The 26,070-nt window shown below is 45.4% G+C and overlaps 1 protein-coding gene across 1 annotated transcript; it reads left to right on the forward strand.

Annotated features, from left to right (window-relative positions):
• The first annotated feature begins 5,182 nt into the window (after window positions 1-5,182).
• LOC118396056 (glycerophosphodiester phosphodiesterase domain-containing protein 5-like) lies at window positions 5,183-25,613 on the forward strand. The gene is made up of 17 exons (XM_052518555.1): window positions 5,183-5,241; window positions 11,485-11,544; window positions 11,752-11,857; window positions 12,948-13,051; window positions 14,609-14,702; window positions 15,244-15,303; window positions 15,413-15,511; window positions 15,651-15,744; window positions 16,538-16,683; window positions 17,449-17,531; window positions 18,181-18,331; window positions 18,444-18,662; window positions 18,929-19,086; window positions 19,169-19,313; window positions 20,952-21,034; window positions 21,176-21,255; window positions 21,626-25,613. Exons 1-17 carry the CDS (start codon window positions 5,183-5,185, stop codon window positions 21,718-21,720), a joined length of 1,836 nt encoding a protein of 611 aa, XP_052374515.1. The 3' UTR covers window positions 21,721-25,613.
• Window positions 25,614-26,070: the final 457 nt, after the last annotated feature.

The raw sequence follows: 26,070 nt of genomic DNA on the forward strand, positions 1-26,070 counted from the left end.
GCTCCTCTAGTGCTCTAAACGCTCCTCTGGTGCTCTACATGCTCCTCTAGTGCTCTACACGCTCCTCTAGTGCTCTACACGCTCCTCTAGTGCTCTACACGCTCCTCTAGTGCTCTGCACGCTCCTCTAGTGCTCTACACGCTCCTCTGGTGCTCTACATGCTCCTCTCGTGCTCTACACGCTCCTCTAGTGCTCTGCACGCTCCTCTAGTGCTCTACACGCTCCTCTGGTGCTCTACACGCTCCTCTAGTGCTCTACACGCTCCTCTAGAGCTCTACACGCTCCTCTAGTGCTCTACACGCTCCTCTAGAGGTCTACGCGCTCCTCTAGTGCTCTACACACTCCTCCAGAGCTCTACACGCTCCTCTAGTGCTCTGCACGCTCCTCTAGTGCTCTACACGCTCCTCTAGTGCACGCTCCTCTAGTGCTCTACACGCTCCTCTGGTGCTCTACATGCTCCTCTAGTGCTCTACACGCTCCTCTAGTGCTCTGCACGCTCCTCTAGTGCTCTACACGCTCCTCTAGTGCTCTACACGCTCCTCTAGAGCTCTACACGCTCCTCTAGTGCTCTACACGCTCCTCTAGTGCTCTACACGCTCCTCTAGTGCTCTACACGCTCCTCTAGTGCTCTACACGCTCCTCTGGTGCTCTGCAAGCTCCTCTGGTGCTCTGCACGCTCCTCTAGTGCTCTACACGCTCCTCTAGTGCTCTACACGCTCCTCTGGTGCTCTACACGCTCCCATGGTGCTCTGCACACTCCTCTAGTGCTCTACACACTCCTCTAGTGCTCTACACACTCCTCTAGTGCTCTGCACGCTCCTCTAGTGCTCTGCACGCTCCTCTAGTGCTCTGCACGCTCCTCTAGTGCTCTACACGCTCCTCTAGTGCTCTGCACGCTCCTCTAGTGCTCTGCACGCTCCTCTAGTGCTCTACACGCTCCTCTGGTGCTCTGCACGCTCCTCTAGTGCTCTGCACGCTCCTCTAGTGCTCTACACGCTCCTCTGGTGCTCTGCACGCTTCTCTAGTGCTCTACACGCTCCTCTTGTGCTCTACACGCTCCTCTAGTGCTCTGGTGCTCTGCACGCTCCTCTAGTGCTCTGCACGCTCCTGCGGCTGTGAGAAGAGGCTAGACAACCTTCAAATCTTTTCAGTTCCCCAGAATACCATAGTCCACCTGAGGTTAGACCGGTTTAGAACTGGGATAGGCAGTGTTGAACTGGTTCAGACCAGTTCAGATAAGGGTGGCGATAGTTATTGAAGTCTTCTCTTCCTGTGTATTATAGACATAATTATGATGCTTATAAAAGTCTTATTTTGATTGAGACAAATCTCTATTATGGAGAGAGTCTGCTGTCTGTCTGTCTCAGTCTGTTGGGTGTACCCCTGGTTAGGTCTGTTTATATAAAGTGTTATTGTAAGTGTTTCTCCTCCTCTGGGTGGGGTTCTTATCTGAATGGGAAATAAGACTCAAGACACTGATTCAACTGGTAATTACTGTTGCCACAGTCTTAATCTGCCTGGCTAGACAAAGGGTATGTGTGCGTCTGTGTCGCAACCCACCAGCTCTTTATTTCTATCCCTTTTTTCCCCTCTCTGCCTCGTTTATCCGTCTCTGTCTATTCCTCGATCTCTGGGAGAATCTCAATTGCATACTCCTTGCATCCTCACTCATTGCCTCCTACTCAAAATCCATTGGATGAAAAAGCCAGAGGTTTAATCCCTCTGGCCTTCTCCATCACCCATGTACTATTGTCATTACATGAATGTGTTACAGATTACAAAGAGCTTCACTGACCAAGATTAGAGGTGCACCCACACACTTTAGCCTAGGCTACTAAATAATGATCAACTAGACTATAACACTTTAAAATCGGTGTGGTTAAATCCGTTATGTTGCATCCCTCTAGTCTGAGCTTCAAACAACAACCTTTTCATTCGCTGCCAAAGAACGAGCGTAATAGTTTCAGCCTATTTGGAGCATTATTCCTTACTGTGTAATTCTAGATGCATGTGCTGTTAGCAACAGGTGGGAGTTGCCGTCTCTCTCTCCCGCTCTCTCTCTCCCGCTCTCTCTCTCTCTCTCTCTCTCTCTCTCTCTCTCTCTCTCTCTCTCTCTCTCTCTCTCTCTCTCGCTCTCTCTCTCTCCTCTCTCTCCCTCTCTCTCTCTCTCTCTCTCTCTCTCTCTCTCTCTCTCTCTCTCTCTCTCTCTCTCTCTCCTCTCTCTCTCTCTCTCTCTCTCTCTCTCTCTCTCTCTCTCTCTCTCTCTCTCTCTCTCTCTCTCTCGTGCTAAGGTTCTTTCTCTGGAGCGAGACAGACGCGGCTGTTATTATACCACCACCAGACTGCAGGAGGCTGCGGCAACACAGATCGCGTGCTTTTTTTTCTAAACGGATAAACAGACAGATCAAATAATAACATAATAACAACGGACGAGTAGCTGTTATAATCACCGTCCGGTAAGTCTGGAATATATTGTTGCCTGGTGGTAATAGGATTCTTGTTTTTTCTTGTTTTGTTATTAGTTAACGAGTCCCATGTATTTAAAGGCAGATCATCCTCTCTTGCGCTAGAGACAACCTACTGCAACACTGTCACGGTAAAACAGTAGGTTACTGGGCTATTCTACAAATAGATAAATAAAACGATGACTGACTATTCGTTAGTATTCATGAATAGGCTGTAGGTTGACCATTGGACACTCAGTTGATTGAATGAAGAATGATAGATTGCGTCTGCTGCTGTGTAGAGCCGTCATTGTCTCCGGAGTGACCGACACACGGAGGGAATGACCAGACGGTTAAATTGACCGGGAGATTTCTAGATTTACCAGATCTATCTAACGGTCTGTTTGTTTCAGGGTCCGCTCTTTTTTGATTATGTTGGGTATGTGACAGTCCGGTAATATGAGGGTACATAGCATAGCCTACATATATATCTATCGTCCCTCCCTCTGTCCACGAATAGCCTAGTTGCTGTATTAGGTTAGATATTTCATTGGTGCTGTGATAGGTCTTGGTGCTGGGGTAGGTCAACTGCTTCTGGGATTGGTGCTGATTTGTATCGGTGCCTGGTGTATTGGTGCTCAGCTTGGATGGGAGGCCTATTGGTGCTGGTGTATAGCTGGTGATGATTATGGGGTGATGCTGGGAGAGAATGAATGAACAACGGAGACAACAGAGAGTCACTGTTAAGTTTAACACTGTTTATTTATAGACACACACATACTGTCTGTAGCCCTTGCCTAAGGTCATTGTTAAGCCTACTGTACAGAGCAGATGGTGTATAGTAGGCCATATAACAATAAGAATGGGTAGAACGGGAATCCCCTTTTAACGTCAGGCATTGTGAGTGTATGAGTTTACCAGTCATTGACAAGGTCAGGGGTTCCATGTCTGTTCTACTCAGTCTAATTCTACGGTTCAGGCTACTCTCCAAAGTACAGATTCATTCTACTTCTACTAGTCAACTGGCATTAATGATACATTAATACAAACATCGAAACATCATCCACTGTATCCATGCAGATGATGAGCAAAACATCACATCTTCCTTCATATCTCTTTTCTCGCTCTCTCTCTGTCCTTTCTGGGTTAGTGGTTTTGTTGGTCCAGTTCTCTCAGGGTTTTATTGGCCTTGCATCCTATAGCTGCTGGTACAACACCCGCCCATCCTACCATATACAGTATGTCTGACTGTTTCCTGCCATGTTTCTATGGGGTTTGTGTGTGTAATGAAATGAGCTGTAAGAATTTCCTCTTGTAGGACAATAAACCTCAATCTAATCTTTACCTGGACCTCAGATCAGCTTAGTCACTGTCTCTTTCTCTCCTTTTTACATCAAATCTCTTTTTTCCCCTTTTACCATAGAGAGCATTAATCCATTGACCCGGTATGGCACCTTCACGATTTGCCTAAATGTACCTGGGTGACTTCACACTAAATGTCACGTGTTTCGCTCATACTTCAAGTTATCCGTCTGAAACTTTGCACATACACTGTGGCTGTCTTGTGGACACTATCGGAATTACAGACGTGGGACTTTTCTGTTGCATTTCAAAGATGGTGGTAGGGGGAAAATAACTGTTGATATTTTCTTCTACCAGATCTATTGTGTTATATTCTCCTACATTCAAGTCACATTTCCACAAACTTCAAAGTGATTACTTTCGAATGGTACCAATAATATTCATATCCTTGCTTCAGGGCCTGAGCTACAGGCAGTTAGATTTGGGTATGTCATTTTAGGCGAAAATGGGAAAAAAACAGGGCTATCCCTAAAAGGTTTTAAAGACATGCTGTGCCAGGTCACGGGAGTAGGTCTGTCCTGTGAAAGAGATATGATCAGTGTATGCGATTAACCTGGATTAATGGTGGTTCAGATGTGGGTTAGTGTTACAGTACAGATGAGGTAGGCCTTTTTAATCCTATATAGATGTGTTTAACTTAGTTTAATCGAATATGTTGTGGTAATTCTAACCAAAAGGAGAGAGACTGTATTCTTCAAAACAACTTTATTATAAGATTTGCAAAAATGAAGCAATCAATAACAACCACTCAACAGTGCATCGTTAGGAAAGCCCAACGAACAGCGTTGTCTCTCTCCTTTTATAGAAAAAGTACAACTTGTTTTGTCTACGTGGCAGTTTAGCAGATGGGTGGAAACAGGGAGGGAACATGGTGTGTAAAAGCTGATTTAGCTTGTCTGTGCAGATTAAGATAGCTGAATTTGCCACCAGTGTCTGTTAATTCCTGCATGTTTCCACATATCTAAATTCCTGTAGATTGTGAAAACAAGATGTCACATACTGCAGTCGCACCTAAACAGCTCTTATATGCACACCCAGACTTATGAGTAAGTCACACAAGACAAGCCTGTATCAGCAAAATACTGTATAATATAACAATATAACAATGGACAAGTAACAGCATAGTATGTGTAATTAAACAACATAGTAGGTAATTAAATCATTTCCTCCACAAGTACAGGCTTAACTGAAAGACCAACAAAGATGGAATGCAATAAGACATTTTATTAAATATTTTGGGGATTGGCCTCGTCTTCGAGGGAAGATCCTTGGAGCCAGATGATGTGATGGCAGGTAGCCCTACGCGTGCGTAACTACTGGCATCGAAACCCCCCCACTGGGGGAAAGGAGTTCTATTTGCGGGCCTTAAGGTTATTATGGCTGGTGGTGGCGGGGAGATGGATGGTGGTCGAAAGCTGTTGCTGAAAAACTGCAAGTGAGAGAACATGGGTAAATTGACATACAAAACATCCCAAGATTTACACCCATTGGTTGAGAGAGAGGAAGGTAATTATTGCAAGAGAGAGCCAATAGGTTAAACAGCAAGCATGAGGAATGTTCATTATTGTGCTGTGCTTATAGGCTGTAAGGTTAATAGGTGAATGATATTCCACATGTGGCTAGTAGGAAAGAAGAGAAGAAACCAGTCGCGATGCTGATGATGTGTTTGTATTCATTCCCGGTATGCCCGTAGAATAGGAAACAGCAGTGAATGATGTTATGCTAACTGGATGCCTTATAAAGAATAATTCAGTCCAGCCTTCCTGATAGAACTTTCGTAAGCTATATTTGAATCGACTAACTTTAAGCTAAATGTCCAAAATGAAAACAAATAGAGTGAAGAAGGTAGATAGTTTGTGTTCTGTGGGGGAGACCTGTTTGGGTAGCCTACCTGATTGGTTGATTGTTTGTCTGATAGGTGGTAGACCTTCAGCTCTCCTATATTTACCCTCATCTCTTTCCCTAGTCTTAATATCTTCTATCCTATCCACTCTAACCGGAAGACAAGTACCCCCTCTCTCCCTTCCTCCTTCCCCCACCCCTCTCTCTCTAACTGCCTTCAGGTCTTAGGTCAGTGTACAGGATGGAGTGTTAGATCAGTGGAGACAGTGTAGAGTGCTGTAGATGGGGTATTAGATCAGTGGAGACAGTGTAGAGTGCTGTAGATGGAATATTAGATCAGTGGAGACAGTGTAGAGTGCTGTAGATGGAATATTAGATCAGTGGAGACAGTGTAGAGTGCTGTAGATGGAATATTAGATCAGTGGAGACAGTGTAGAGTGCTGTAGATGGAATATTAGATCAGTGGAGACAGTGTAGAGTGCTGTAGATGGAATATTAGATCAGTGGAAACAGTGTAGAGTGCTGTAGATGGAATATTAGATCAGTGGAGACAGTGTAGAGTGCTGTAGATGGGGTGTTAGATCAGTGGAGACAGTGTAGAGTGCTGTAGATGGAATATTAGATCAGTGGAGACAGTGTAGAGTGCTGTAGATGGAATATTAGATCAGTGGAGACAGTGTAGAGTGCTGTAGATGGAATATTAGATCAGTGGAGACAGTGTAGAGTGCTGTAGATGGAATATTAGATCAGTGGAGACAGTGTAGAGTGCTGTAGATGGAATATTAGATCAGTGGAGACAGTGTAGAGTGCTGTAGATGGAATATTAGATCAGTGGAGACAGTGTAGAGTGCTGTACATGGAATATTAGATCAGTGGAGACAGTGTAGAGTGCTGTAGATGGAATATTAGATCAGTGGAGACAGTGTAGAGTGCTGTAGATGGGGTATTAGATCAGTGGAGACAGTGTAGAGTGCTGTACATGGAATATTAGATCAGTGGAGACAGTGTAGAGTGCTGTAGATGGAATATTAGATCAGTGGAGACAGTGTAGAGTGCTGTAGATGGGGTATTAGATCAGTGGAGACAGTGTAGAGTGCTGTAGATGGGGTATTAGATCAGTGGAGACAGTGTAGAGTGCTGTAGATGGGGTGTTAGATCAGTGGAGACAGTGTAGAGTGCTGTACATGGAATATTAGATCAGTGGAGACAGTGTAGAGTGCTGTAGATGGAATATTAGATCAGTGGAGACAGTGTAGAGTGCTGTAGATGGAATATTAGATCAGTGGAGACAGTGTAGAGTGCTGTAGATGGAATATTAGATCAGTGGAGACAGTGTAGAGTGCTGTAGATGGAATATTAGATCAGTGGAGACAGTGTAGAGTGCTGTAGATGGAATATTAGATCAGTGGAGACAGTGTAGAGTGCTGTAGATGGAATATTAGATCAGTGGAGACAGTGTAGAGTGCTGTAGATGGAATATTAGATCAGTGGAGACAGTGGAGAGTGCTGTAGATGGAATATTAGATCAGTGGAGACAGTGTAGAGTGCTGTAGATGGAATATTAGATCAGTGGAGACAGTGTAGAGTGCTGTAGATGGAATATTAGATCAGTGGAGACAGTGTAGAGTGCTGTAGATGGAATATTAGATCAGTGGAGACAGTGTAGAGTGCTGTAGATGGAATATTAGATCAGTGGAGACAGTGTAGAGTGCTGTAGATGGGGTATTAGATCAGTGGAGACAGTGTAGAGTGCTGTAGATGGGGTATTAGATCAGTGGAGACAGTGTAGAGTGCTGTAGATGGAATATTAGATCAGTGGAGACAGTGTAGAGTGCTGTAGATGGGGTATTAGATCAGTGGAGACAGTGTAGAGTGCTGTAGATGGAATATTAGATCAGTGGAGACAGTGTAGAGTGCTGTAGATGGAATATTAGATCAGTGGAGACAGTGTAGAGTGCTGCAGATGGAATATTAGATCAGTGGAGACAGTGTAGAGTGCTGTAGATGGAATATTAGATCAGTGGAGACAGTGTAGAGTGCTGTAGATGGAATATTAGATCAGTGGAGACAGCGTAGAGTGCTGTAGATGGAATATTAGATCAGTGGAGACAGCGTAGAGTGCTGTAGATAGAATATTAGATCAGTGGAGACAGTGTAGAGTGCTGTAGATGGAATATTAGATCAGTGGAGACAGTGTAGAGTGCTGTAGATGGAATATTAGATCAGTGGAGACAGTGTAGAGTGCTGTAGATGGAATATTAGATCAGTGGAGACAGTGTAGAGTGCTGTAGATGGGGTATTAGATCAGTGGAGACAGTGTAGAGTGCTGTAGATGGAATATTAGATCAGTGGAGACAGTGTAGAGTGCTGTAGATGGGGTATTAGATCAGTGGAGACAGTGTAGAGTGCTGTAGATGGAATATTAGATCAGTGGAGACAGTGTAGAGTGCTGTAGATGGAATATTAGATCAGTGGAGACAGTGTAGAGTGCTGTAGATGGAATATTAGATCAGTGGAGACAGTGTAGAGTGCTGTAGATGGAATATTAGATCAGTGGAGACAGTGTAGAGTGCTGTAGATGGAATATTAGATCAGTGGAGACAGTGTAGAGTGCTGTAGATGGAATATTAGATCAGTGGAGACAGTGTAGAGTGCTGTAGATGGAATATTAGATCAGTGGAGACAGTGTAGAGTGCTGTAGATGGAATATTAGATCAGTGGAGACAGTGTAGAGTGCTGTAGATGGAATATTAGATCAGTGGAGACAGTGTAGAGTGCTGTAGATGGAATATTAGATCAGTGGAGACAGTGTAGAGTGCTGTAGATGGAATATTAGATCAGTGGAGACAGTGTAGAGTGCTGTAGATTGAATATTAGATCAGTGGAGACAGTGTAGAGTGCTGTAGATGGAATATTAGATCAGTGGAGACAGTGTAGAGTGCTGTAGATGGAATATTAGATCAGTGGAGACAGTGTAGAGTGCTGTAGATGGAATATTAGATCAGTGGAGACAGTGTAGAGTGCTGTAGATGGAATATTAGATCAGTGGAGACAGTGTAGAGTGCTGTAGATGGAATATTAGATCAGTGGAGACAGTGTAGAGTGCTGTAGATGGAATATTAGATCAGTGGAGACAGTGTAGAGTGCTGTAGATGGAATATTAGATCAGTGGAGACAGTGTAGAGTGCTGTAGATGGAATATTAGATCAGTGGAGACAGTGTAGAGTGCTGTAGATGGAATATTAGATCAGTGGAGACAGTGTAGAGTGCTGTAGATGGAATATTAGATCAGTGGAGACAGTGTAGAGTGCTGTAGATGGAATATTAGATCAGTGGAGACAGTGTAGAGTGCTGTAGATGGGGTATTAGATCAGTGGAGACAGTGTAGAGTGCTGTAGATGGGGTATTAGATCAGTGGAGACAGTGTAGAGTGCTGTAGATGGGGTGTTAGATCAGTGGAGACAGTGTAGAGTGCTGTAGATGGAATATTAGATCAGTGGAGACAGTGTAGAGTGCTGTAGATGGAATATTAGATCAGTGGAGACAGTGTAGAGTGCTGTAGATGGAATATTAGATCAGTGGAGACAGTGTAGAGTGCTGTAGATGGGGTATTAGATCAGTGGAGACAATGTAGAGTGCTGTAGATGGAATATTAGATCAGTGGAGACAGTGTAGAGTGCTGTAGATGGAATATTAGATCAGTGGAGACAGTGTAGAGTGCTGCAGATGGAATATTAGATCAGTGGAGACAGTGTAGAGTGCTGTAGATGGAATATTAGATCAGTGGAGACAGTGTAGAGTGCTGTAGATGGAATATTAGATCAATGGAGACAGTGTAGAGTGCTGTAGATGGAATATTAGATCAGTGGAGACAGTGTAGAGTGCTGTAGATAGAATATTAGATCAGTGGAGACAGTGTAGAGTGCTGTAGATGGAATATTAGATCAGTGGAGACAGTGTAGAGTGCTGTAGATGGAATATTAGATCAGTGGAGACAGTGTAGAGTGCTGTAGATGGAATATTAGATCAGTGGAGACAGTGTAGAGTGCTGTAGATGGGGTATTAGATCAGTGGAGACAGTGTAGAGTGCTGTAGATGGAATATTAGATCAGTGGAGACAGTGTAGAGTGCTGTAGATGGGGTATTAGATCAGTGGAGACAGTGTAGAGTGCTGTAGATGGAATATTAGATCAGTGGAGACAGTGTAGAGTGCTGTAGATGGAATATTAGATCAGTGGAGACAGTGTAGAGTGCTGTAGATGGAATATTAGATCAGTGGAGACAGTGTAGAGTGCTGTAGATGGAATATTAGATCAGTGGAGACAGTGTAGAGTGCTGTAGATGGAATATTAGATCAGTGGAGACAGTGTAGAGTGCTGTAGATGGAATATTAGATCAGTGGAGACAGTGTAGAGTGCTGTAGATGGAATATTAGATCAGTGGAGACAGTGTAGAGTGCTGTAGATGGAATATTAGATCAGTGGAGACAGTGTAGAGTGCTGTAGATGGAATATTAGATCAGTGGAGACAGTGTAGAGTGCTGTAGATGGGGTATTAGATCAGTGGAGACAGTGTAGAGTGCTGTAGATGGAATATTAGATCAGTGGAGACAGTGTAGAGTGCTGTAGATGGGGTATTAGATCAGTGGAGACAGTGTAGAGTGCTGTAGATGGAATATTAGATCAGTGGAGACAGTGTAGAGTGCTGTACATGGAATATTAGATCAGTGGAGACAGTGTAGAGTGCTGTAGATGGAATATTAGATCAGTGGAGACAGTGTAGAGTGCTGTTTGTTCGGTGACCTGGTTTTAAGTAGACTAGATACAGTATGTTAGTGTTTAAAAACGAGCTGGATGCAGCTCAGTGTTGATGGATGGAGCTCAGGGCTGGAGAAGGGAGGCCATTTTGGATGTATCCAAAGATACAGTAGGGCCTAGATTCAAATCGGACCATGGGAGATCGTGAAAGCTATTGACATTTAAAGGTAATTCATTTCCAGTTGATTCAGCATATGCAGCTTGTACTGTAAATGCGGTTTTCCAAACGCGGATACGTAGCCTTGAAAAGGTTCATAGCTGAAAGGGGAAATTGGATTGAATCTAGCCCTAGGTCTACTAGCTTTCCTCTGGTAAATCCTGGTCTGTTGGTAAACTTATGAATTGCCTGCATCATCTACTAAAGTCTCTCTAAGCTTATGTTTTGGGTTGTGATGGGGTACAACAGTTGAATTAAACTCATAAGGCATTTATAAATTCTTCAAGAAATACATGGGTGAATATGATACCTTTTCAAGTCCAAATATTGATGTAGAAATGACAGATGGCCCCTTTAAGCCCCCATCCCCTCTCTCTCTCTCTCTCTCTCTCTCTCTCTCTCTCTCTCTCTCTCTCTCTCTCTCTCTCTCTCTCTCTCTCTCTCTCTCTCTCTCTCTCTCTCTCTCTCTCTCTCTCTCTCTCTCTCTCTCTCTCTCTCTCTCTCTCTCTCTCTCTCTCTCTCTCTGTGTCTCTCTCTGTCTCTCTCTCTCTGTCTCTCTCTGTCTCTCTCTCTCTCTGTCTCTCTCTCTCTCTCTCTCTCTCTCTGTCTCTCTCTCTCTCTCTCTCTCTCTCTCTCTCTCTCTCTGTCTCTCTCTCTGTCTCTCTCTCTCTCTCTCTCTCTCCACAGCTCTCCTCCAATATCGAATAAACTACTGGGACCAAAGAAAGAACCATTCCATCTTTCCTGTTCCATCTCTCTCTCTCTCTCTCTCTCCTTCCCTTCCTTTCTGTCTCTCTTCCCCCTCCTTTCCTTCTCTCTCTGTGATGAGGGGCTGAGGCTGTGGGTGAGGCTGTGGGTGAAGGTCTGTGTCCAGTCTGAAGCTGGGGAAGCTAAAGGTGGTGCGGCGGCAGCTGCTGCAGAGGTAAACTACTAGTGTGTGTGTTGTCTTGTGTAGAAGATTCCATTCTAAATGATAGATGATACAGTACTATAGTATAAGCTGTCGTTAACAGGTATAATAGTATTGTTATATAATTATAGTGTGTTGTTCTCAGGTGATATTCTAGTATTATTGTAGTATATTCTTGTATATTGCATTATATTGTAGTATTATTGTGCTTTTATCTAGGTATGAGCACCAGCCGTTTGTGTCATGTCTGGCTGGTCTGTACGGCTGTCAATGGAGACGCTACCAGAGGGCCAAGTCACAGCCCGGGGAGAGCTGCTGCAGCAGGGTAGGCTATACACACACAGAAGCTCGCTCACACGCACGCACGCACGCTCGCACGCACACACGCTCGCACGCACGCTCGCACGCACGCACGCACACACACACAGAAGCTCGCACGCACGCACGCACGCACACGCACACACACACACACACACACACACACACACACACACACACACACACACACACACACACACACACAGACTCAGACACGTAAGAGGCAGATGTTAGCAGCAGAACAAACTCAAATCAAGTAACAACTATTTTGTTTTGACAGCTTAGCTAACTAGCTAGCTAGCATATTTACATCATCATCATCATCATCATCATCATCATCATCATCATCATCATCATCATCATCTCCCAATGTCAATCATTCTCTCTCTGCTGACATACTGCAGTGTGTTTGTCATTTTACTGAACTATGTCTTTACAGGAAAAATTACACTCTTTCTCTGACTCCCTCGCTCTCACTCTCGCTCTCTCTGACACCCCCCTCTCTCCCTCCATCCCCCTCCCTCTCTCCTTCCCTCCCTCCCTCCACCCTCCCTCACCCTTTCCCACATCTCTCTCTCCTCCAGGTGGAGTGTGGGAGCGTGGTTTTCCTGGGCCTGACCTTCCTCCTCTCTCTCCTCCAGGTGGAGTGTGGGAGCGTGGTTTTCCTGGTCCTGACCTTCCTCCTCCCTCTCCTCCAGGTGGAGTGTGGGATCGTGGTTTTCCTGGTCCTGACCTTCCTTCTCTCTCTCCTCTAGGTGGAGTGTGGGAATGTGGTTTTCCTGGTCCTGACCTTCCTCCTCTCTCTCCTCCAGGTGGAGTGTGGGAGCGTGGTTTTCCTGGGCCTGACCTTCCACCTCTCTCTCCTCCAGGTGGAGTGTGGGAGCGTGGTTTTCCTGGGCCTGACCTTCCACCTCTCTCTCCTCCAGGTGGAGTGTGGGAGCGTGGTTTTCCTGGTCCTGACCGTCCTTCTCTCTCTCCTCCAGGTGGAGTGTGGGAGCGTGGTTTTCCTGGTCCTGACCTTCCTCCTCTCTCTCCTCCAGGTGGAGTGTGGGAGCGTGGTTTTCCTGGTCCTGACCTTCCTTCTCTCTCTCCTCCAGGTGGAGTGTGGGAGCGTGGTTTTCCTGGTCCTGACCTTCCTCCTCTCCTCTCTGTTCCTCTACTTCTGGAGCCAGGCTCACAATGATTACAATGACTTTGACTGGTGGGTCACACACACACATACATACACCAGCGCACGACACACAAAACACACCACCCACCCACCCACCCACCCACCCACACCCACACACACACACACACACACACACACACACACACACACACACACACACACACACACACACACACACTGATTGTACTAAACTCAGCAAAAAAAGAAACGTCCCCTCTCACTGTCAACTGTGTTTATTTTCAGTAAACCTAACATGTGTAAAAATGTATATGAATATAACAAGATTCAACAACTGAGGCATAAACTGAACAAGTTCCACAGACATGTGACCAACCGAAATGGAATAAATGTGTCCCTGAACAAAGGGGGGGCTCAAAATCAAAAGTCACAAGTCAGTATCTGGTGTGGCCACCAGCTGCATTAACTACTGCAGTGCATCTCCTCCTCATTGACTGCACCAGATTTGCCAGTTCTTGCTGTGAGATGTTACCCCACTCTTCCACCAAGGCACCTGCAAGTTCCCGGACATTTCTGGGGGGAATGGCCCTAGCCCTCACCCTCCGATCCAACAGGTCACAGACGTGCTCAATGGGATTGAGATCCGAGCTCTTCGCTGGCCATAGCAGAACACTGACATTCCTGTCTTGCAGGAAATCACACATAGAATGAGCAGTATGGCTGGAGGCATTGTCATGCTGGGAGGTCATGCCAGGATGAGCCTGCAGGAAGGGTACCACATGAAGGAGGAGGATGTCTTCCCTGTAACGCACAGAGTTGAGATTGCCTGCAACAACAACAAGATTAGTTTGATGATGCTGTGACACACCGCCCCAGACCATGACGGACCCTCCACCTCCAAATTGATCCCGCTCCAGAGTACAGTCCTCGGTGTAACGCTCATTCCTTCGACGATAAATGCAAATCCGACCATCACCCCTGGTGAGACAAAACCGCGACTCGTCAGTGAAGAGCACTTTTTGCCAGTCCTGTCTGGTCCAGCGACAGTGGGTTTTTGCCCATAGGCAACGTTGTTGCTGGTGATGTCTGGTAAGGACCTGCCTTACAGCAGGCCTACAATCCCTCAGTCCAGCCTCTCTCAGCCTATTGTGGACAGTGTGAGCACTGATGGAGGGATTGTGCGTTCCTGGTGTAACTCTGGCAGTTGTTGCCATCCTGTACCTGTCCTACAGGTGTGATGTTCGGATGTACTGATCCTGTGCAGGTGTTGTTACACGTGGTCTGCCACTGCGAGGACGATCAGGCGTCTCACAGTACGGACATTGCAATTTATTGCCCTGGCCACATCTGCAGTCCTAATGCCTCCTTGCAGCATGCCTAAGGCACATTCACACAGATGAGCAGGGACCCTGGAAATCTTTCTTTTAGTGTTTTTCAGAGTCAGTAGAAAGGCCTCTTTAGTGTCCTAACTTTTCATAACTGTGACCTTAATTACCTACCGCCTGTAAGCTGTTAGTGTCTTAACGGCCGTTCCACAGGTGCATGTTTGTTAATTGTTTATCGTTCATTGAACAAGCAGGGAAACATCTGGGAAGTTATTGGGATTGAGTTTATATGTTTGCATTGCAGGTTTAAATTTGAGACTCTGGGATTCTGGTTCCCCTGGTCTCTGGTGCTGCTGGTTGTTGCTGCTGCTCTGTTCACTTACATCTCTCTGCTGCTGGTGAGCACTAGTACTACTACTATAAATACTGCTATACTTATACTACTGATATTACTGTACTATTACTACTACTATACTACTACTGCTGCTCATTTAACCTACATCTCTCTGCTACTGGTGAGAACTAGTAATACTACTATACTTATATTACTACTATTACTATAATATTATTACTACTATACTATTGCTGTTGCTAGTGACAACTATAGTACTATCACTATACTACTACTGATGCTGTCTTCAGTACTACTACATTACTATACAACTGTACTACTGCTGCTCTCTTCAGTGCTACTACATTACTATACAACTGTACTACTGCTGCTCTCTTCAGTACTACTACATTACTATACAACTGTACTACTGCTGCTCTCTTCAGTGCTACTACATTACTATAAACCTGTACTACCCCTTCTCTCTTCAGTACTACTACATTACTATAAACCTGTACTACCCCTTCTCTCTTCAGTACTACTACATTACTATACAACAGTACTACTGCTGCTCTATTAATCTACGTCTCTCTGTTGTTGTCTTGCAGGTACTAGCAGTGTGTTTACTGTCTGAGGGACAGAGATTGTACCTTCACTGGAGTCACAAGGTATCTCCTATCATCCATGTAGTACAGCAAACATTCAACCTCTGTGAAGCAGCACAGACAGATCAGGATGACCCATGTTGATTAGTCCATTGTTATTTTTCTGTGTTAGATGGGGATCGTGGTGACCATGGCGTTCTCTGTCAGTGCCACGGCCGTTCTCTCTGAGGTGTGGAGTAAAGAGTGGAAGACCCTTCTCCTCTCCCTGCAGGTTGGCCAGTCTAGCTGTCTCAGACCAATCACATCAAGCAACCCAAAGCAACAATGTGAAATGTGTATGTTCAGTTGTCTGCATTGTGATATGAACCTTTCTCTCCCTCCCTTTCTCTATCCCCCTCCTGATTGGCTAGGTCACAGCCCCCTTTCTTCAGGTAGGCGGGGTTTTATTGATGACTCTCCTGTCCTGGCCAATTGGGCTGCACTGTTTTCGTATGAACAAGAGAGGTAAGTGCTCCGATTGGCTGCTGTAAAATAAGTCCAGGTTCTGGTCGTGTTTCAAAGCCTGGACAGGTATTGTACGTATCAGCTAATCACATCTACATGTACAGTATGTTATAGCAACCTAGTGCCCAACTGCACGGTCAATGATGTGGCATGCAACCATTGATTGATGTATGCAACATCTGAGCAGAGGAAGGCAACCTCTATTGACTGAGACTGAGTGGGAACTTTTCAGAGTTATAAAAGCCTGCATAGACACTGGCGTTACGTACACTGTCCTTCACCCTCTCTCTGTCTCTTTGTCCTTCCACCTCTCGCTCTCTCTTGTTTCTCTGTCATCTCCATGGTCACTGTTCTGAGTCATCGTGGTGACGTGAAGCTGTAGGTGCACGAGCTGACTCATGTCTGGCCTCTCTGTGGAGGATAATGACACACACACACACCTAGAGCCCTGTCAGGTGTACAGTAGTCTGATTAAAGGGGTAATCTGCAGTTCACACAATAACACAGCACCCACCCGCCACCTATTTTGGTAAACATCTAAAGGATGGGGCTGGAGAAATGTAACCACTCTCATTACATTCATAGACCAAGCGTTTATAAATTCATGAGGCATTTATAAATTCTTCAAGCAATCAATGGGTAAAAAATGTATGGATCTAGAAATCACAGATTTCCCCTTTAAGCTCTGATTTCATCATTAAGACTTGTATAACTCTAGAATTAGAACACTGGACCTGCTCGACTTGTTCCAGTATGAGGTGTTTTGAAATATATTCTCTCTCTCTCTCAAAAGGGCATCAAGTGTGTCTGTTGGGTGTGTACATGAGTGCATTGTTCAGTCTGTACCTGGTTCCTCTGGCCATGTATTCTCCCTGCATCAGAGAAGCTGGAACCCTGGGGCCAAAACCAACACTCCTCGGACACAGAGGAGCTCCCATGGTAGGACCAACCTATCATACATCTATCATCACAGCTTCATACTACTCAATGATTCAGTAGCACCCAGAGCAGCTATCATACATTATCAATATTATCCCTATATATCAGTAGTACCACTTGCAATAAACAGTATGATGACACAGAGAAGCTCCCATGGTACAACCATGGCACAACATGATTATCAACATGATCCCTATCTATCAATAACTTCATTATCAATATTATATCTATCAATAACATCATTATCACTATTATAACTGTCTATCAATAACTTCAATATCAATATTATCACTATCTATCAATAACTTCATTATCAATATTATCACGATCTTTCAATAACATCATTATCAATATTATAAATATATATCAATAACATCACTATCTATCAATACTACGACATACAATACACAGGTAAATCCAGTCACATAACTTTTAACACAGAGGCTCTGGCCTCATGTTACGTTAGAGAGTCAGTTAGAGAGAGTTCCTGATTAAAATAAAGTCTGACACTGGAAAATGTACTTGGCACTGTGTTGTTGATGCCTTTGTGTGTGTGTGTGTGTGTGTGTGTGTGTGTGTGTGTGTGTGTGTGTGTGTGTGTGTGTGTGTGTGTGTGTGTGTGTGTGTGTGTGTGTGTGTGTGTGTGTGTGTGTGTGTGTGTGTGTGTGTGTGTGTGTGTGTGTGTGTGTGTGTGTGTGTGTGTGTGTGTGTGTGTGTGTGTGTGTGTGTATGTGTTTGTTCTCGTGCATGTCTGACCTCTAACAGCTTGCCCCAGAGAATACTCTAATGTCTTTTGAGAGTGCAGTGGAGGCTGGAGTGGATGGGTTTGAGACTGACGTCACTATAAGGTACACACCACACTGTCAGTCTGTCTGTCTTGGATTGTTTGTCTGTCTATCTTGTCTTGACTGTCTTGTCTGCCTGTCCCCTTCTGATCCATGTAATAGCCCTGTGTCCTGGCTAGCCTTGACCCATGTCCTGCCCTGTCCTGTCCTGGCTCGCCTTGTAATAATCCTAGAGATCAGACATTAGCGTTAGCATCCTTCCACTCCTCCCAGTTAAGGTGATTGCATCCTACCTAATCCAGTTAGCAGTTAATACTCCTGTCCAGGCCTGCTAGCCTATGTGTCTTTTAGCATTAGCATGTAGCATGCAGCCCTGGGTTCAAATACTATTTCTAATAATATCAGATACTTTAGCTGGGCTTGAGAGAAAGAGAAGGGGCCAGGGTGTAATGGAGTTTGCCTGGTGTAATGGAACCAATAGAATAGTTGCAAAACTGCAAACCTGGCCCATCAAGCACTCCAGGCAGGCTAAAGCAAACGCTCAAAGTATTTGAAAGATTTCAAATTGTATTTGAGCCCAGGCCTGATAGCAGGACTATAGCTAGCAGACCTAGGGTAGCTTCACCTGAGACCTGCCACATGTTTGTCTTGAACATGTGAACGCCAGGACAATAATCTCCCCCCTCTCTCCCCTCCTCTCCCTCTCTCCTAGTGCTGATGGCGTTCCGTTTGTGATGCATGACCTCACCCTGCAGAGGACCACTAACGTAGAGGAGGTGTTTCCTAACAGAACACACACACCTGCTGCCCTGTTCACCTGGTCTGATGTACAGCAGCTCAACGCTGGGGCCTGGTTCCTCTCTGTAAGGACACGCACACACACACAGTAGCTGACTTTAGCACCATGGGTTAGTTAGAAACTGCATTAAAGACCTCTTTTAACCATCACCCTCTCTCTCTCCACCCCCTTCCCAGTGGGATCCGTTTGGTACGGTGTGCTCTCTGTCACCAGAGCAGCGAGAGCTAGCTGCCAATCAGATGGTTCCCTCCCTGGATGAAGTTCTGGACGTAGCGAATCGGGCGGGCAGGACAGTGCTGTTTGACCTGAGACAACCTCCTCCTGGACACCCTTACAGAGACAACTACCTCAACATCACCCTGGACCTCATACACACACACATCAACTCCAGCCAGGCACGTGTGTGGATGGGGGGGTCACCGTGGTAGTTCCTACCTTTGACCATGTTAGAAAGGCCTGCTGCCATTCAATGGTGTCTCCCTGCTCTTATAAGGTGCAGCCTTTTTTAATAGTGTGTGTGTGTGTGTGTGTGTGTGTGTGTGTGTGTGTGTGTGTGTGTGTGTGTGTGTGTGTGTGTGTGTGTGTGTGTGTGTGTGTGTGTGTGTGTGTGTGTGTGTGTGTGTGTGTGTGTGTGTGTGTGTGTGTGTGTGTGTGTGTGTAGGTGCTGTGGCTGCCATCAGATCAGAGAGGGGAGATACAGCAGGTGGATCCAGAGCTGCAACAGACAGCCGGACAGACTGCCACTACTCAGGAACTACAGGACAACCACATCACTACCCTCAACCTGCATTACAGCACCATGTCTCTACAACACATCAGGTACACACCCACACACAAATGATGTACTAGAAAATCTCTCTCTGCTCACACACTGTGTATGTATGTGGGTTTTGTGTTTCAGTAAGTACAGGTCGGTGAACATCAGTGTGAACCTGTATGTAGTGAACCAGCCGTGGCTCTACTCTCTGGCCTGGTGCAGTGGAGCATCCTCTGTTACCACCAACAACATGCTGCTGAGAGATATACACACACCGCTGCTCCTTGTGGTGAGACACACCCACACACACACACACACACACACACACACACACACACACTGCTGCTCCTTGTGGTGAGAGACACACACACACACACACACACACACTGCTGCTCCTTGTGGTGAGACACACACACACACACACAGCTGCCCCTTGTGGTAAGACACACACACACCCCACTGCTCCTTGTGGTGAGACACACACACACAACTCTGCTCCTTGTGGTGAGACACACACACCGCTGCTCCTTGTAGTGAGACACACACACACCGCTGCTCCTTGTGGTGAGACACACACACACACCGCTGCTCCTTGTGGTGAGACACACACACACACCGCTGCCCCTTGTGGTGAGACACACACACACCGCTGCTCCTTGTGGTGAGACACACACACCGCTGCTCCTTGTGGTGAGACACACACACCGCTGCTCCTTGTGGTGAGACTCACACACACCGCTGCTCCTTGTGGTGAGACAAACACACACACCGCTGCTCCTTGTGGTGAGACACACACACACACCGCTGCTCCTTGTGGTGATACACACACACACACACACCGCTGCTCCTTGTGGTGAGACACACACACACACCGCTGCCCCTTGTGGTGAGACACACACACACACCGCCGCCCCTTGTGGTGAGACTCACACACCGCTGCTCCTTGTGGTGAGACACACACACACCGCCGCCCCTTGTGGTGAGACACACACACCGCTGCTCCTTGTGGTGAGACACACACACACACCGCTGCCCCTTGTGGTGAGACACACACACTGCTGCTCCTTGTGGTGAGACACACACACACACCGCTGCTCCTTGTGGTGAGACACACACACATACCGCTGCTCCTTGTGGTGAGACACATACCGCTGCTCCTTGTGGTGAGACACACACACACCGCTGCTCCTTGTGGTGAGACACACACACATACCGCTGCCCCTTGTGGTGAGACACACACACATACCGCTGCCCCTTGTGGTGAGACACACACACTGCTGCTCCTTGTGGTGAGACACACACACACACCGCTGCTCCTTGTGGTGAGACACACACACCGCTGCTCCTTGTGGTGAGACTCACACACATACCGCTGCCCCTTGTGGTGAGACACACACACACTGCTGCTCCTTGTGGTGAGACACACACACACCGCTGCTCCTTGTGGTGAGACACACACACACACCGCTGCTCCTTGTGGTGAGACTCACACACATACCGCTGCCCCTTGTGGTGAGACACACACACACACTGCTGCTCCTTGTGGTGAGACACACACACACACCGCTGCTCCTTGTGGTGAGACTCACACACATACCGCTGCCCCTTGTGGTGAGACACACACACACACACCGCTGCTCCTTGTGGTGAGACACACACACCGCTGCTCCTTGTGGTGAGACACACACCGCTGCTCCTTGTGGTGAGACTCACACACTGCTGCTCCTTGTGGTGAGACACACACACTGCTGCTCCTTGTGGTGAGACACACACACCGCTGCTCCTTGTGGTGAGACACACACACTGCTGCTCCTTGTGGTGAGACACACACACCGCTGCTCCTTGTGGTGAGACTCACACACACATCACTTCTCCATATGGTGATAAACACAAACACACACTAATGTCTTCACGTGTTTCCCTACAGACTCCAGAGCAGTATAGTGTGATATGGATTCTGACTGACCTGGTCTCTGCTGTTCTTATCGTCTGTGTCTTCATTTTCCACTGGTGAGTTCACACGTTTCTGCATACATTTCAAAAGTGTGTGACTGAGGCGATTACAAAATATAATGGGTTAGTTAGATAAAGGTATGTATGTCTGTAAGGTGAAAGTGTGTGTGTGTGTGTGTGTCTCTCCCTGTCCTACAGGTGGCGTGAGCGAGGCCTACAATTCTGGTCAGGCAGTCGACAGACACACGAGACCGGGCCTTATAGCAAGTTCAGGACCGGTAAGGACAACAACAATGTCATACTGTACATCACTATGGCCCTGTCCCACTGGACTAATCTTCTACTTGTGTGGAACACGCAGGCGCACCAACATTTTAATCTCTTGCATAAACTGTACAGTCTATGAGCTGGAATAGCTGGTAGTTTCTTACATTCAATTCAAATTCTGAAAGTATCTCTGCTCAATGCCAGTGGTGTTCTCACCCTCTAGTTTATTGGACTCATAATATTAAAAAGACTGTTTCATCAGAGGCAGTATGTTAGTGCATTTTTAACGCAGTGTACATCCGTGCACTTCGGGGATGATTTGAGCTTTTACTCGGAATACCGGTGAACCATACATTATTCTGTGTTCCGTCTGTGCCTCAGATCCTGTGGAGTCAGGGTGGGGTCGATGGAATCCCTTCCACTCAGAGTCTCCTACTAGAGCCCTCATCTCTCTCCCTCTGGACCTCAACCCATGAACTCAACTCATGAACCAATGAACCTCCCATGAACCATTCCCAAACCCCAAATCTTTGGACTTCAACCCACACATGAACCCTGCACCAACCCTTCACCTGAACTCCAACTACCACACCCCTGACCTCTAACCCTTAACCTTTGCCCAGCAGAGCTCAGCGACGTCTGGTCCATCTCCAGTGGGAATGTCCGAACGGAACTACGGACCCCCAGTACCCTCCACACAATCACAGAGGAGTAACACACATGCACACAGACACTCACCCAGTCACGCACACACAAAGTGTGACCGCACAAGAATGAGCATAGGGAAATGGGAAGGAAAACAAGAGAAGAGGATGAACTGAATGTGTAAAAAGAGAAAGAGGCTAATGTAATGTGAAAGATAAGCCAGTATTTTGATAATCCTGATTAAGACTGTTGTTCCTTTGTCCTCACTTGACCAGCTCATTCACACCCCCTCTGGTGACCACTGGAACTGCAGAACTGAATTGCTGAAATATGAAATATACACTGAACAAAAAATATAAACGCAACATGTAAAGTGTTAGTCCCATATTTCATGAGCTGAAATACAAAATCCCTGAAATGTTCTATATGCACAAAAAGCTTATTTCATCCCTGTTAGTGAGCATTTCCTCACTTACCAAGATCATCCATCCACCTGACAGGTGTGGCATATCAAGAAGCTGATTTAACAGCTTCTTGAGGTGCACCTTGTGCTGCGGACAATAAAAGGCCACTTTAAAATGTGCAGTTTTGTCACACAACACAATGCCACATACAGTGCCTTGCGAAAGTATTCGGCCCCCTTGATCTTTGCGACCTTTTGCCACATTTCAGGCTTCAAACATAAAGATATAAAACTGTATTTTTTTGTGAAGAATCAACAACAAGTGGGACACAATCATGAAGTGGAATGACATTTATTGGATATTTCAAACTTTTTTAACAAATCAAAAACTGAAAAATTGGGCGTGCAAAATTATTCAGCCCCTTTACTTTCAGTGCAGCAAACTCTCTCCAGAAGTTCAGTGAGGATCTCTGAATGATCCAATGTTGACCTAAATGACTAATGATGATAAATACAATCCACCTGTGTGTAATCAAGTCTCCGTATAAATGCACCTGCACTGTGATAGTCTCAGAGGTCCGTTAAAAGCGCAGAGAGCATCATGAAGAACAAGGAACACACCAGGCAGGTCCGAGATACTGTTGTGAAGAAGTTTAAAGCCGGATTTGAATACAAAAAGATTTCCCAAGCTTTAAACATCCCAAGGAGCACTGTGCAAGCGATAATATTGAAATGGAAGGAGTATCAGACCACTGCAAATCTACCAAGACCTGGCCGTCCCTCTAAACTTTCAGCTCATACAAGGAGAAGACTGATCAGAGATGCAGCCAAGAGGCCCATGATCACTCTGGATGAACTGCAGAGATCTACAGCTGAGGTGGGAGACTCTGTCCATAGGACAACAATCAGTCGTATATTGGTCAAATCTGGCCTTTATGGAAGAGTGGCAAGAAGAAAGCCATTTCTTAAAGATATCCATAAAAAGTGTTGTTTAAAGTTTGCCACAAGCCACCTGGGAGACACACCAAACATGTGGAAGAAGGTGCTCTGGTCAGATGAAACCAAAATGGAACTTTTTGGCAACAATGCAAAACGTTATGTTTGGCGTAAAAGCAACACCCTGAACACACCATCCCCACTGTCAAACATGGTGGTGGCAGCATCATGGTTTGGGCCTGCTTTTCTTCAGCAGGGACAGGGAAGATGGTTAAAATGTATGGGAAGATGGATGGAGCCAAATACAGGACCATTCTGGAAGAAAACCCGATGGAGTCTGCAAAAGACCTGAGACTGGGACGGAGATTTGTCTTCCAACAAGACAATGATCCAAAACATAAAGCAAAATCTACAATGGAATGGTTCAAAAATAAACATATCCAGGTGTTAGAATGGCCAAGTCAAAGTCCAGACCTGAATCCAATCGAGAATCTGTGGAAAGAACTGAAAACTGCTATTCACAAATGCTCTCCATCCAACCTCACTGAGCTCGAGCTGTTTTGCAAGGAGGAATGGGAAAAAAATTCAGTCTCTCGATGTGCAAAAATGATAGAGACATACCCCAAGCGACTTACAGCTGTAATCGCAGCTAAAGGTGGCGCTACAAAGTATTAACTTAAGGGGGCTGAATAATTTTGCACGCCCAATTTTTCAGGTTTTGATTTGTTAAGAAAATTTGAAATATCCGATAAATGTCGTTCCACTTCATGATTGTGTCCCACTTGTTGTTGATTCTTCACAAAAAAATACAGTTTTATATCTTTATGTTTGAAGCCTGAAATGTGGCAAAAGGTCGCAAAGTTCAAGGGGGCCGAATACTTTCGCAAGGCACTGTATGTCTCAAGTGTTGAGGGAGCGTGCAATTGGCATGCTGACTGCAGGAATGTTCACCAGAAAATTGAATGTACATTTGTCTACCATAAACGCACGTGGTCTGCGGCCTCACAACCACAGACCACATGAAACCACGTCAGCCCAGGATCTCCACATCTGGCTTCTTCACCGGCGAGATCATCTGAGATGGGATTGGAGTGAGGGGTGGTGAGGAGTATTTGTCTGTAATAACTCATTCTGATTGACTGGGCCTGGCTACCAAGTGGGTGGGCCTATGCCATCGAAGGCCCACCCATGGTTGCACCCCTGCACAGTCATATGAAATCCATAAATTAGGCCCAAATTCATTTATTTCACTTAAATGATTTCCTTATATGAACTGTAACTCAGTAAAATCTTTGAAATTGTTGCATGTTGCGTTTATATTTCTGTTCAGTACGTTGTTTTTATTCTCATAACTGTTAAGACATCAGCTGCATTAGAGGAATGTATTAAATAGGGTCTATATTTTCTGTGTGAGTGAGTGGATGCAGGTGAATACTGACTGTACTGTGGTTTTAGTTTGATAAGGTTTTAATGATCAGGAGTTGCTATGTATATTTGAATGTATGACCAAGCAATAGCCTAGGGTTTTAGCATGGCAGTGAATACAGCATCTGCTTCTGCTAACACATATATCTATCTATCATGAGATCTACTCCTAAATCTTAATCGTTTATTTTGAGGTTGTAGAAGCTGTGTATGACTTTCAGGTGTTGTGTGGAAAGTTGCTGGTTTCAGGTGTTAGTCTGTGGGTTGGTAATGGCTCTGTGGACAATGTTGAGCAGGAGACAGGAGATCTACGTGCCATAGGAGACACAATGTCCACAGGCCAGGTTGGTTAGTAATGGCTCTGTGGACAATGTTGAGCAGGAGACAGGAGATCTACGTGCCATAGGAGACACAATGTACACAAGCCACTGGCCAGCCATACAGAGGAGAAGAGAGAGATTTTATGGGCTTCTACAAAACTTTTGTTATTATCTGAAGCATTCTAGAACTATCCCAGGGCATTCTAGAACTGTCCCAATACATTCTCACAAGCCATTCTAAAACTCTCCATGACAGAAAATACATGTTGACAATCTGTATGTTCACAGTAAGCCAACTAACAACAGAGCAGTTGATATCCTGATGACCAGAGAGTAAAATAATGATCTTCTGCCATTGGTGGAATTGCACTCCGCCTTGCTTGCATTAGAGACCGCTAGGCTATACAAATAACATGCTATCAGGAATCGAAACCTATATTTGGTCCCAACAATGATTCAAAGGTATCAAACACTCCGAATGTAATTGTTGTTAAATAGCAAAAGGGTACATAGTATTTCTGGTTGTTTTCTGTATAACAGGACGACCGTTTTGTTTTAATGTATATGAGCCTTCTCTATGTTATGTTACTATTTTCTGACTGTAAATGGTATTACCTGATATTAAACATCTTTAAAGGATTGAGTTGGTTGTATTCATTGATTAACCCATTTGATTCCATGTCCACAGTATAACGCTACTTCTGTTACTCCAGTTGAAAAAAAGACATCGGCCACTGCCCTCATCCAATCATCTTTATTGTTTTTATAAAAACAGACACCTCAGCCAAGATTCAATCTGAGTCTGAGGGTTCTAATCTACAATACAGCTTCTTTGTTTTTTTTGTACTTTTTACCCCTTTTTCGTGATATCCAATTGGTAGTTACAGTCTTGTCCCATTGCTGCAACTGCCGTAGACTCGGGAGAGGCAAAGGTCGAGAGCCATGCATCCTCCAAAACACAGTGTTGACACACTGCTCACTTAACCTGGCGACCGAAGTCAACGTGCATGCGCCTGGCCCACCACACTGCCCCTAAACAAGGCAGTTAACCCACTTTTCCTAGGCTGTCATTGCAAATAAGAATTTGTTCTGAACTG

Source organism: Oncorhynchus keta, chromosome 1 (assembly GCF_023373465.1).
Source record: "Oncorhynchus keta strain PuntledgeMale-10-30-2019 chromosome 1, Oket_V2, whole genome shotgun sequence".
NCBI lineage: Eukaryota > Metazoa > Chordata > Actinopteri > Salmoniformes > Salmonidae > Oncorhynchus > Oncorhynchus keta.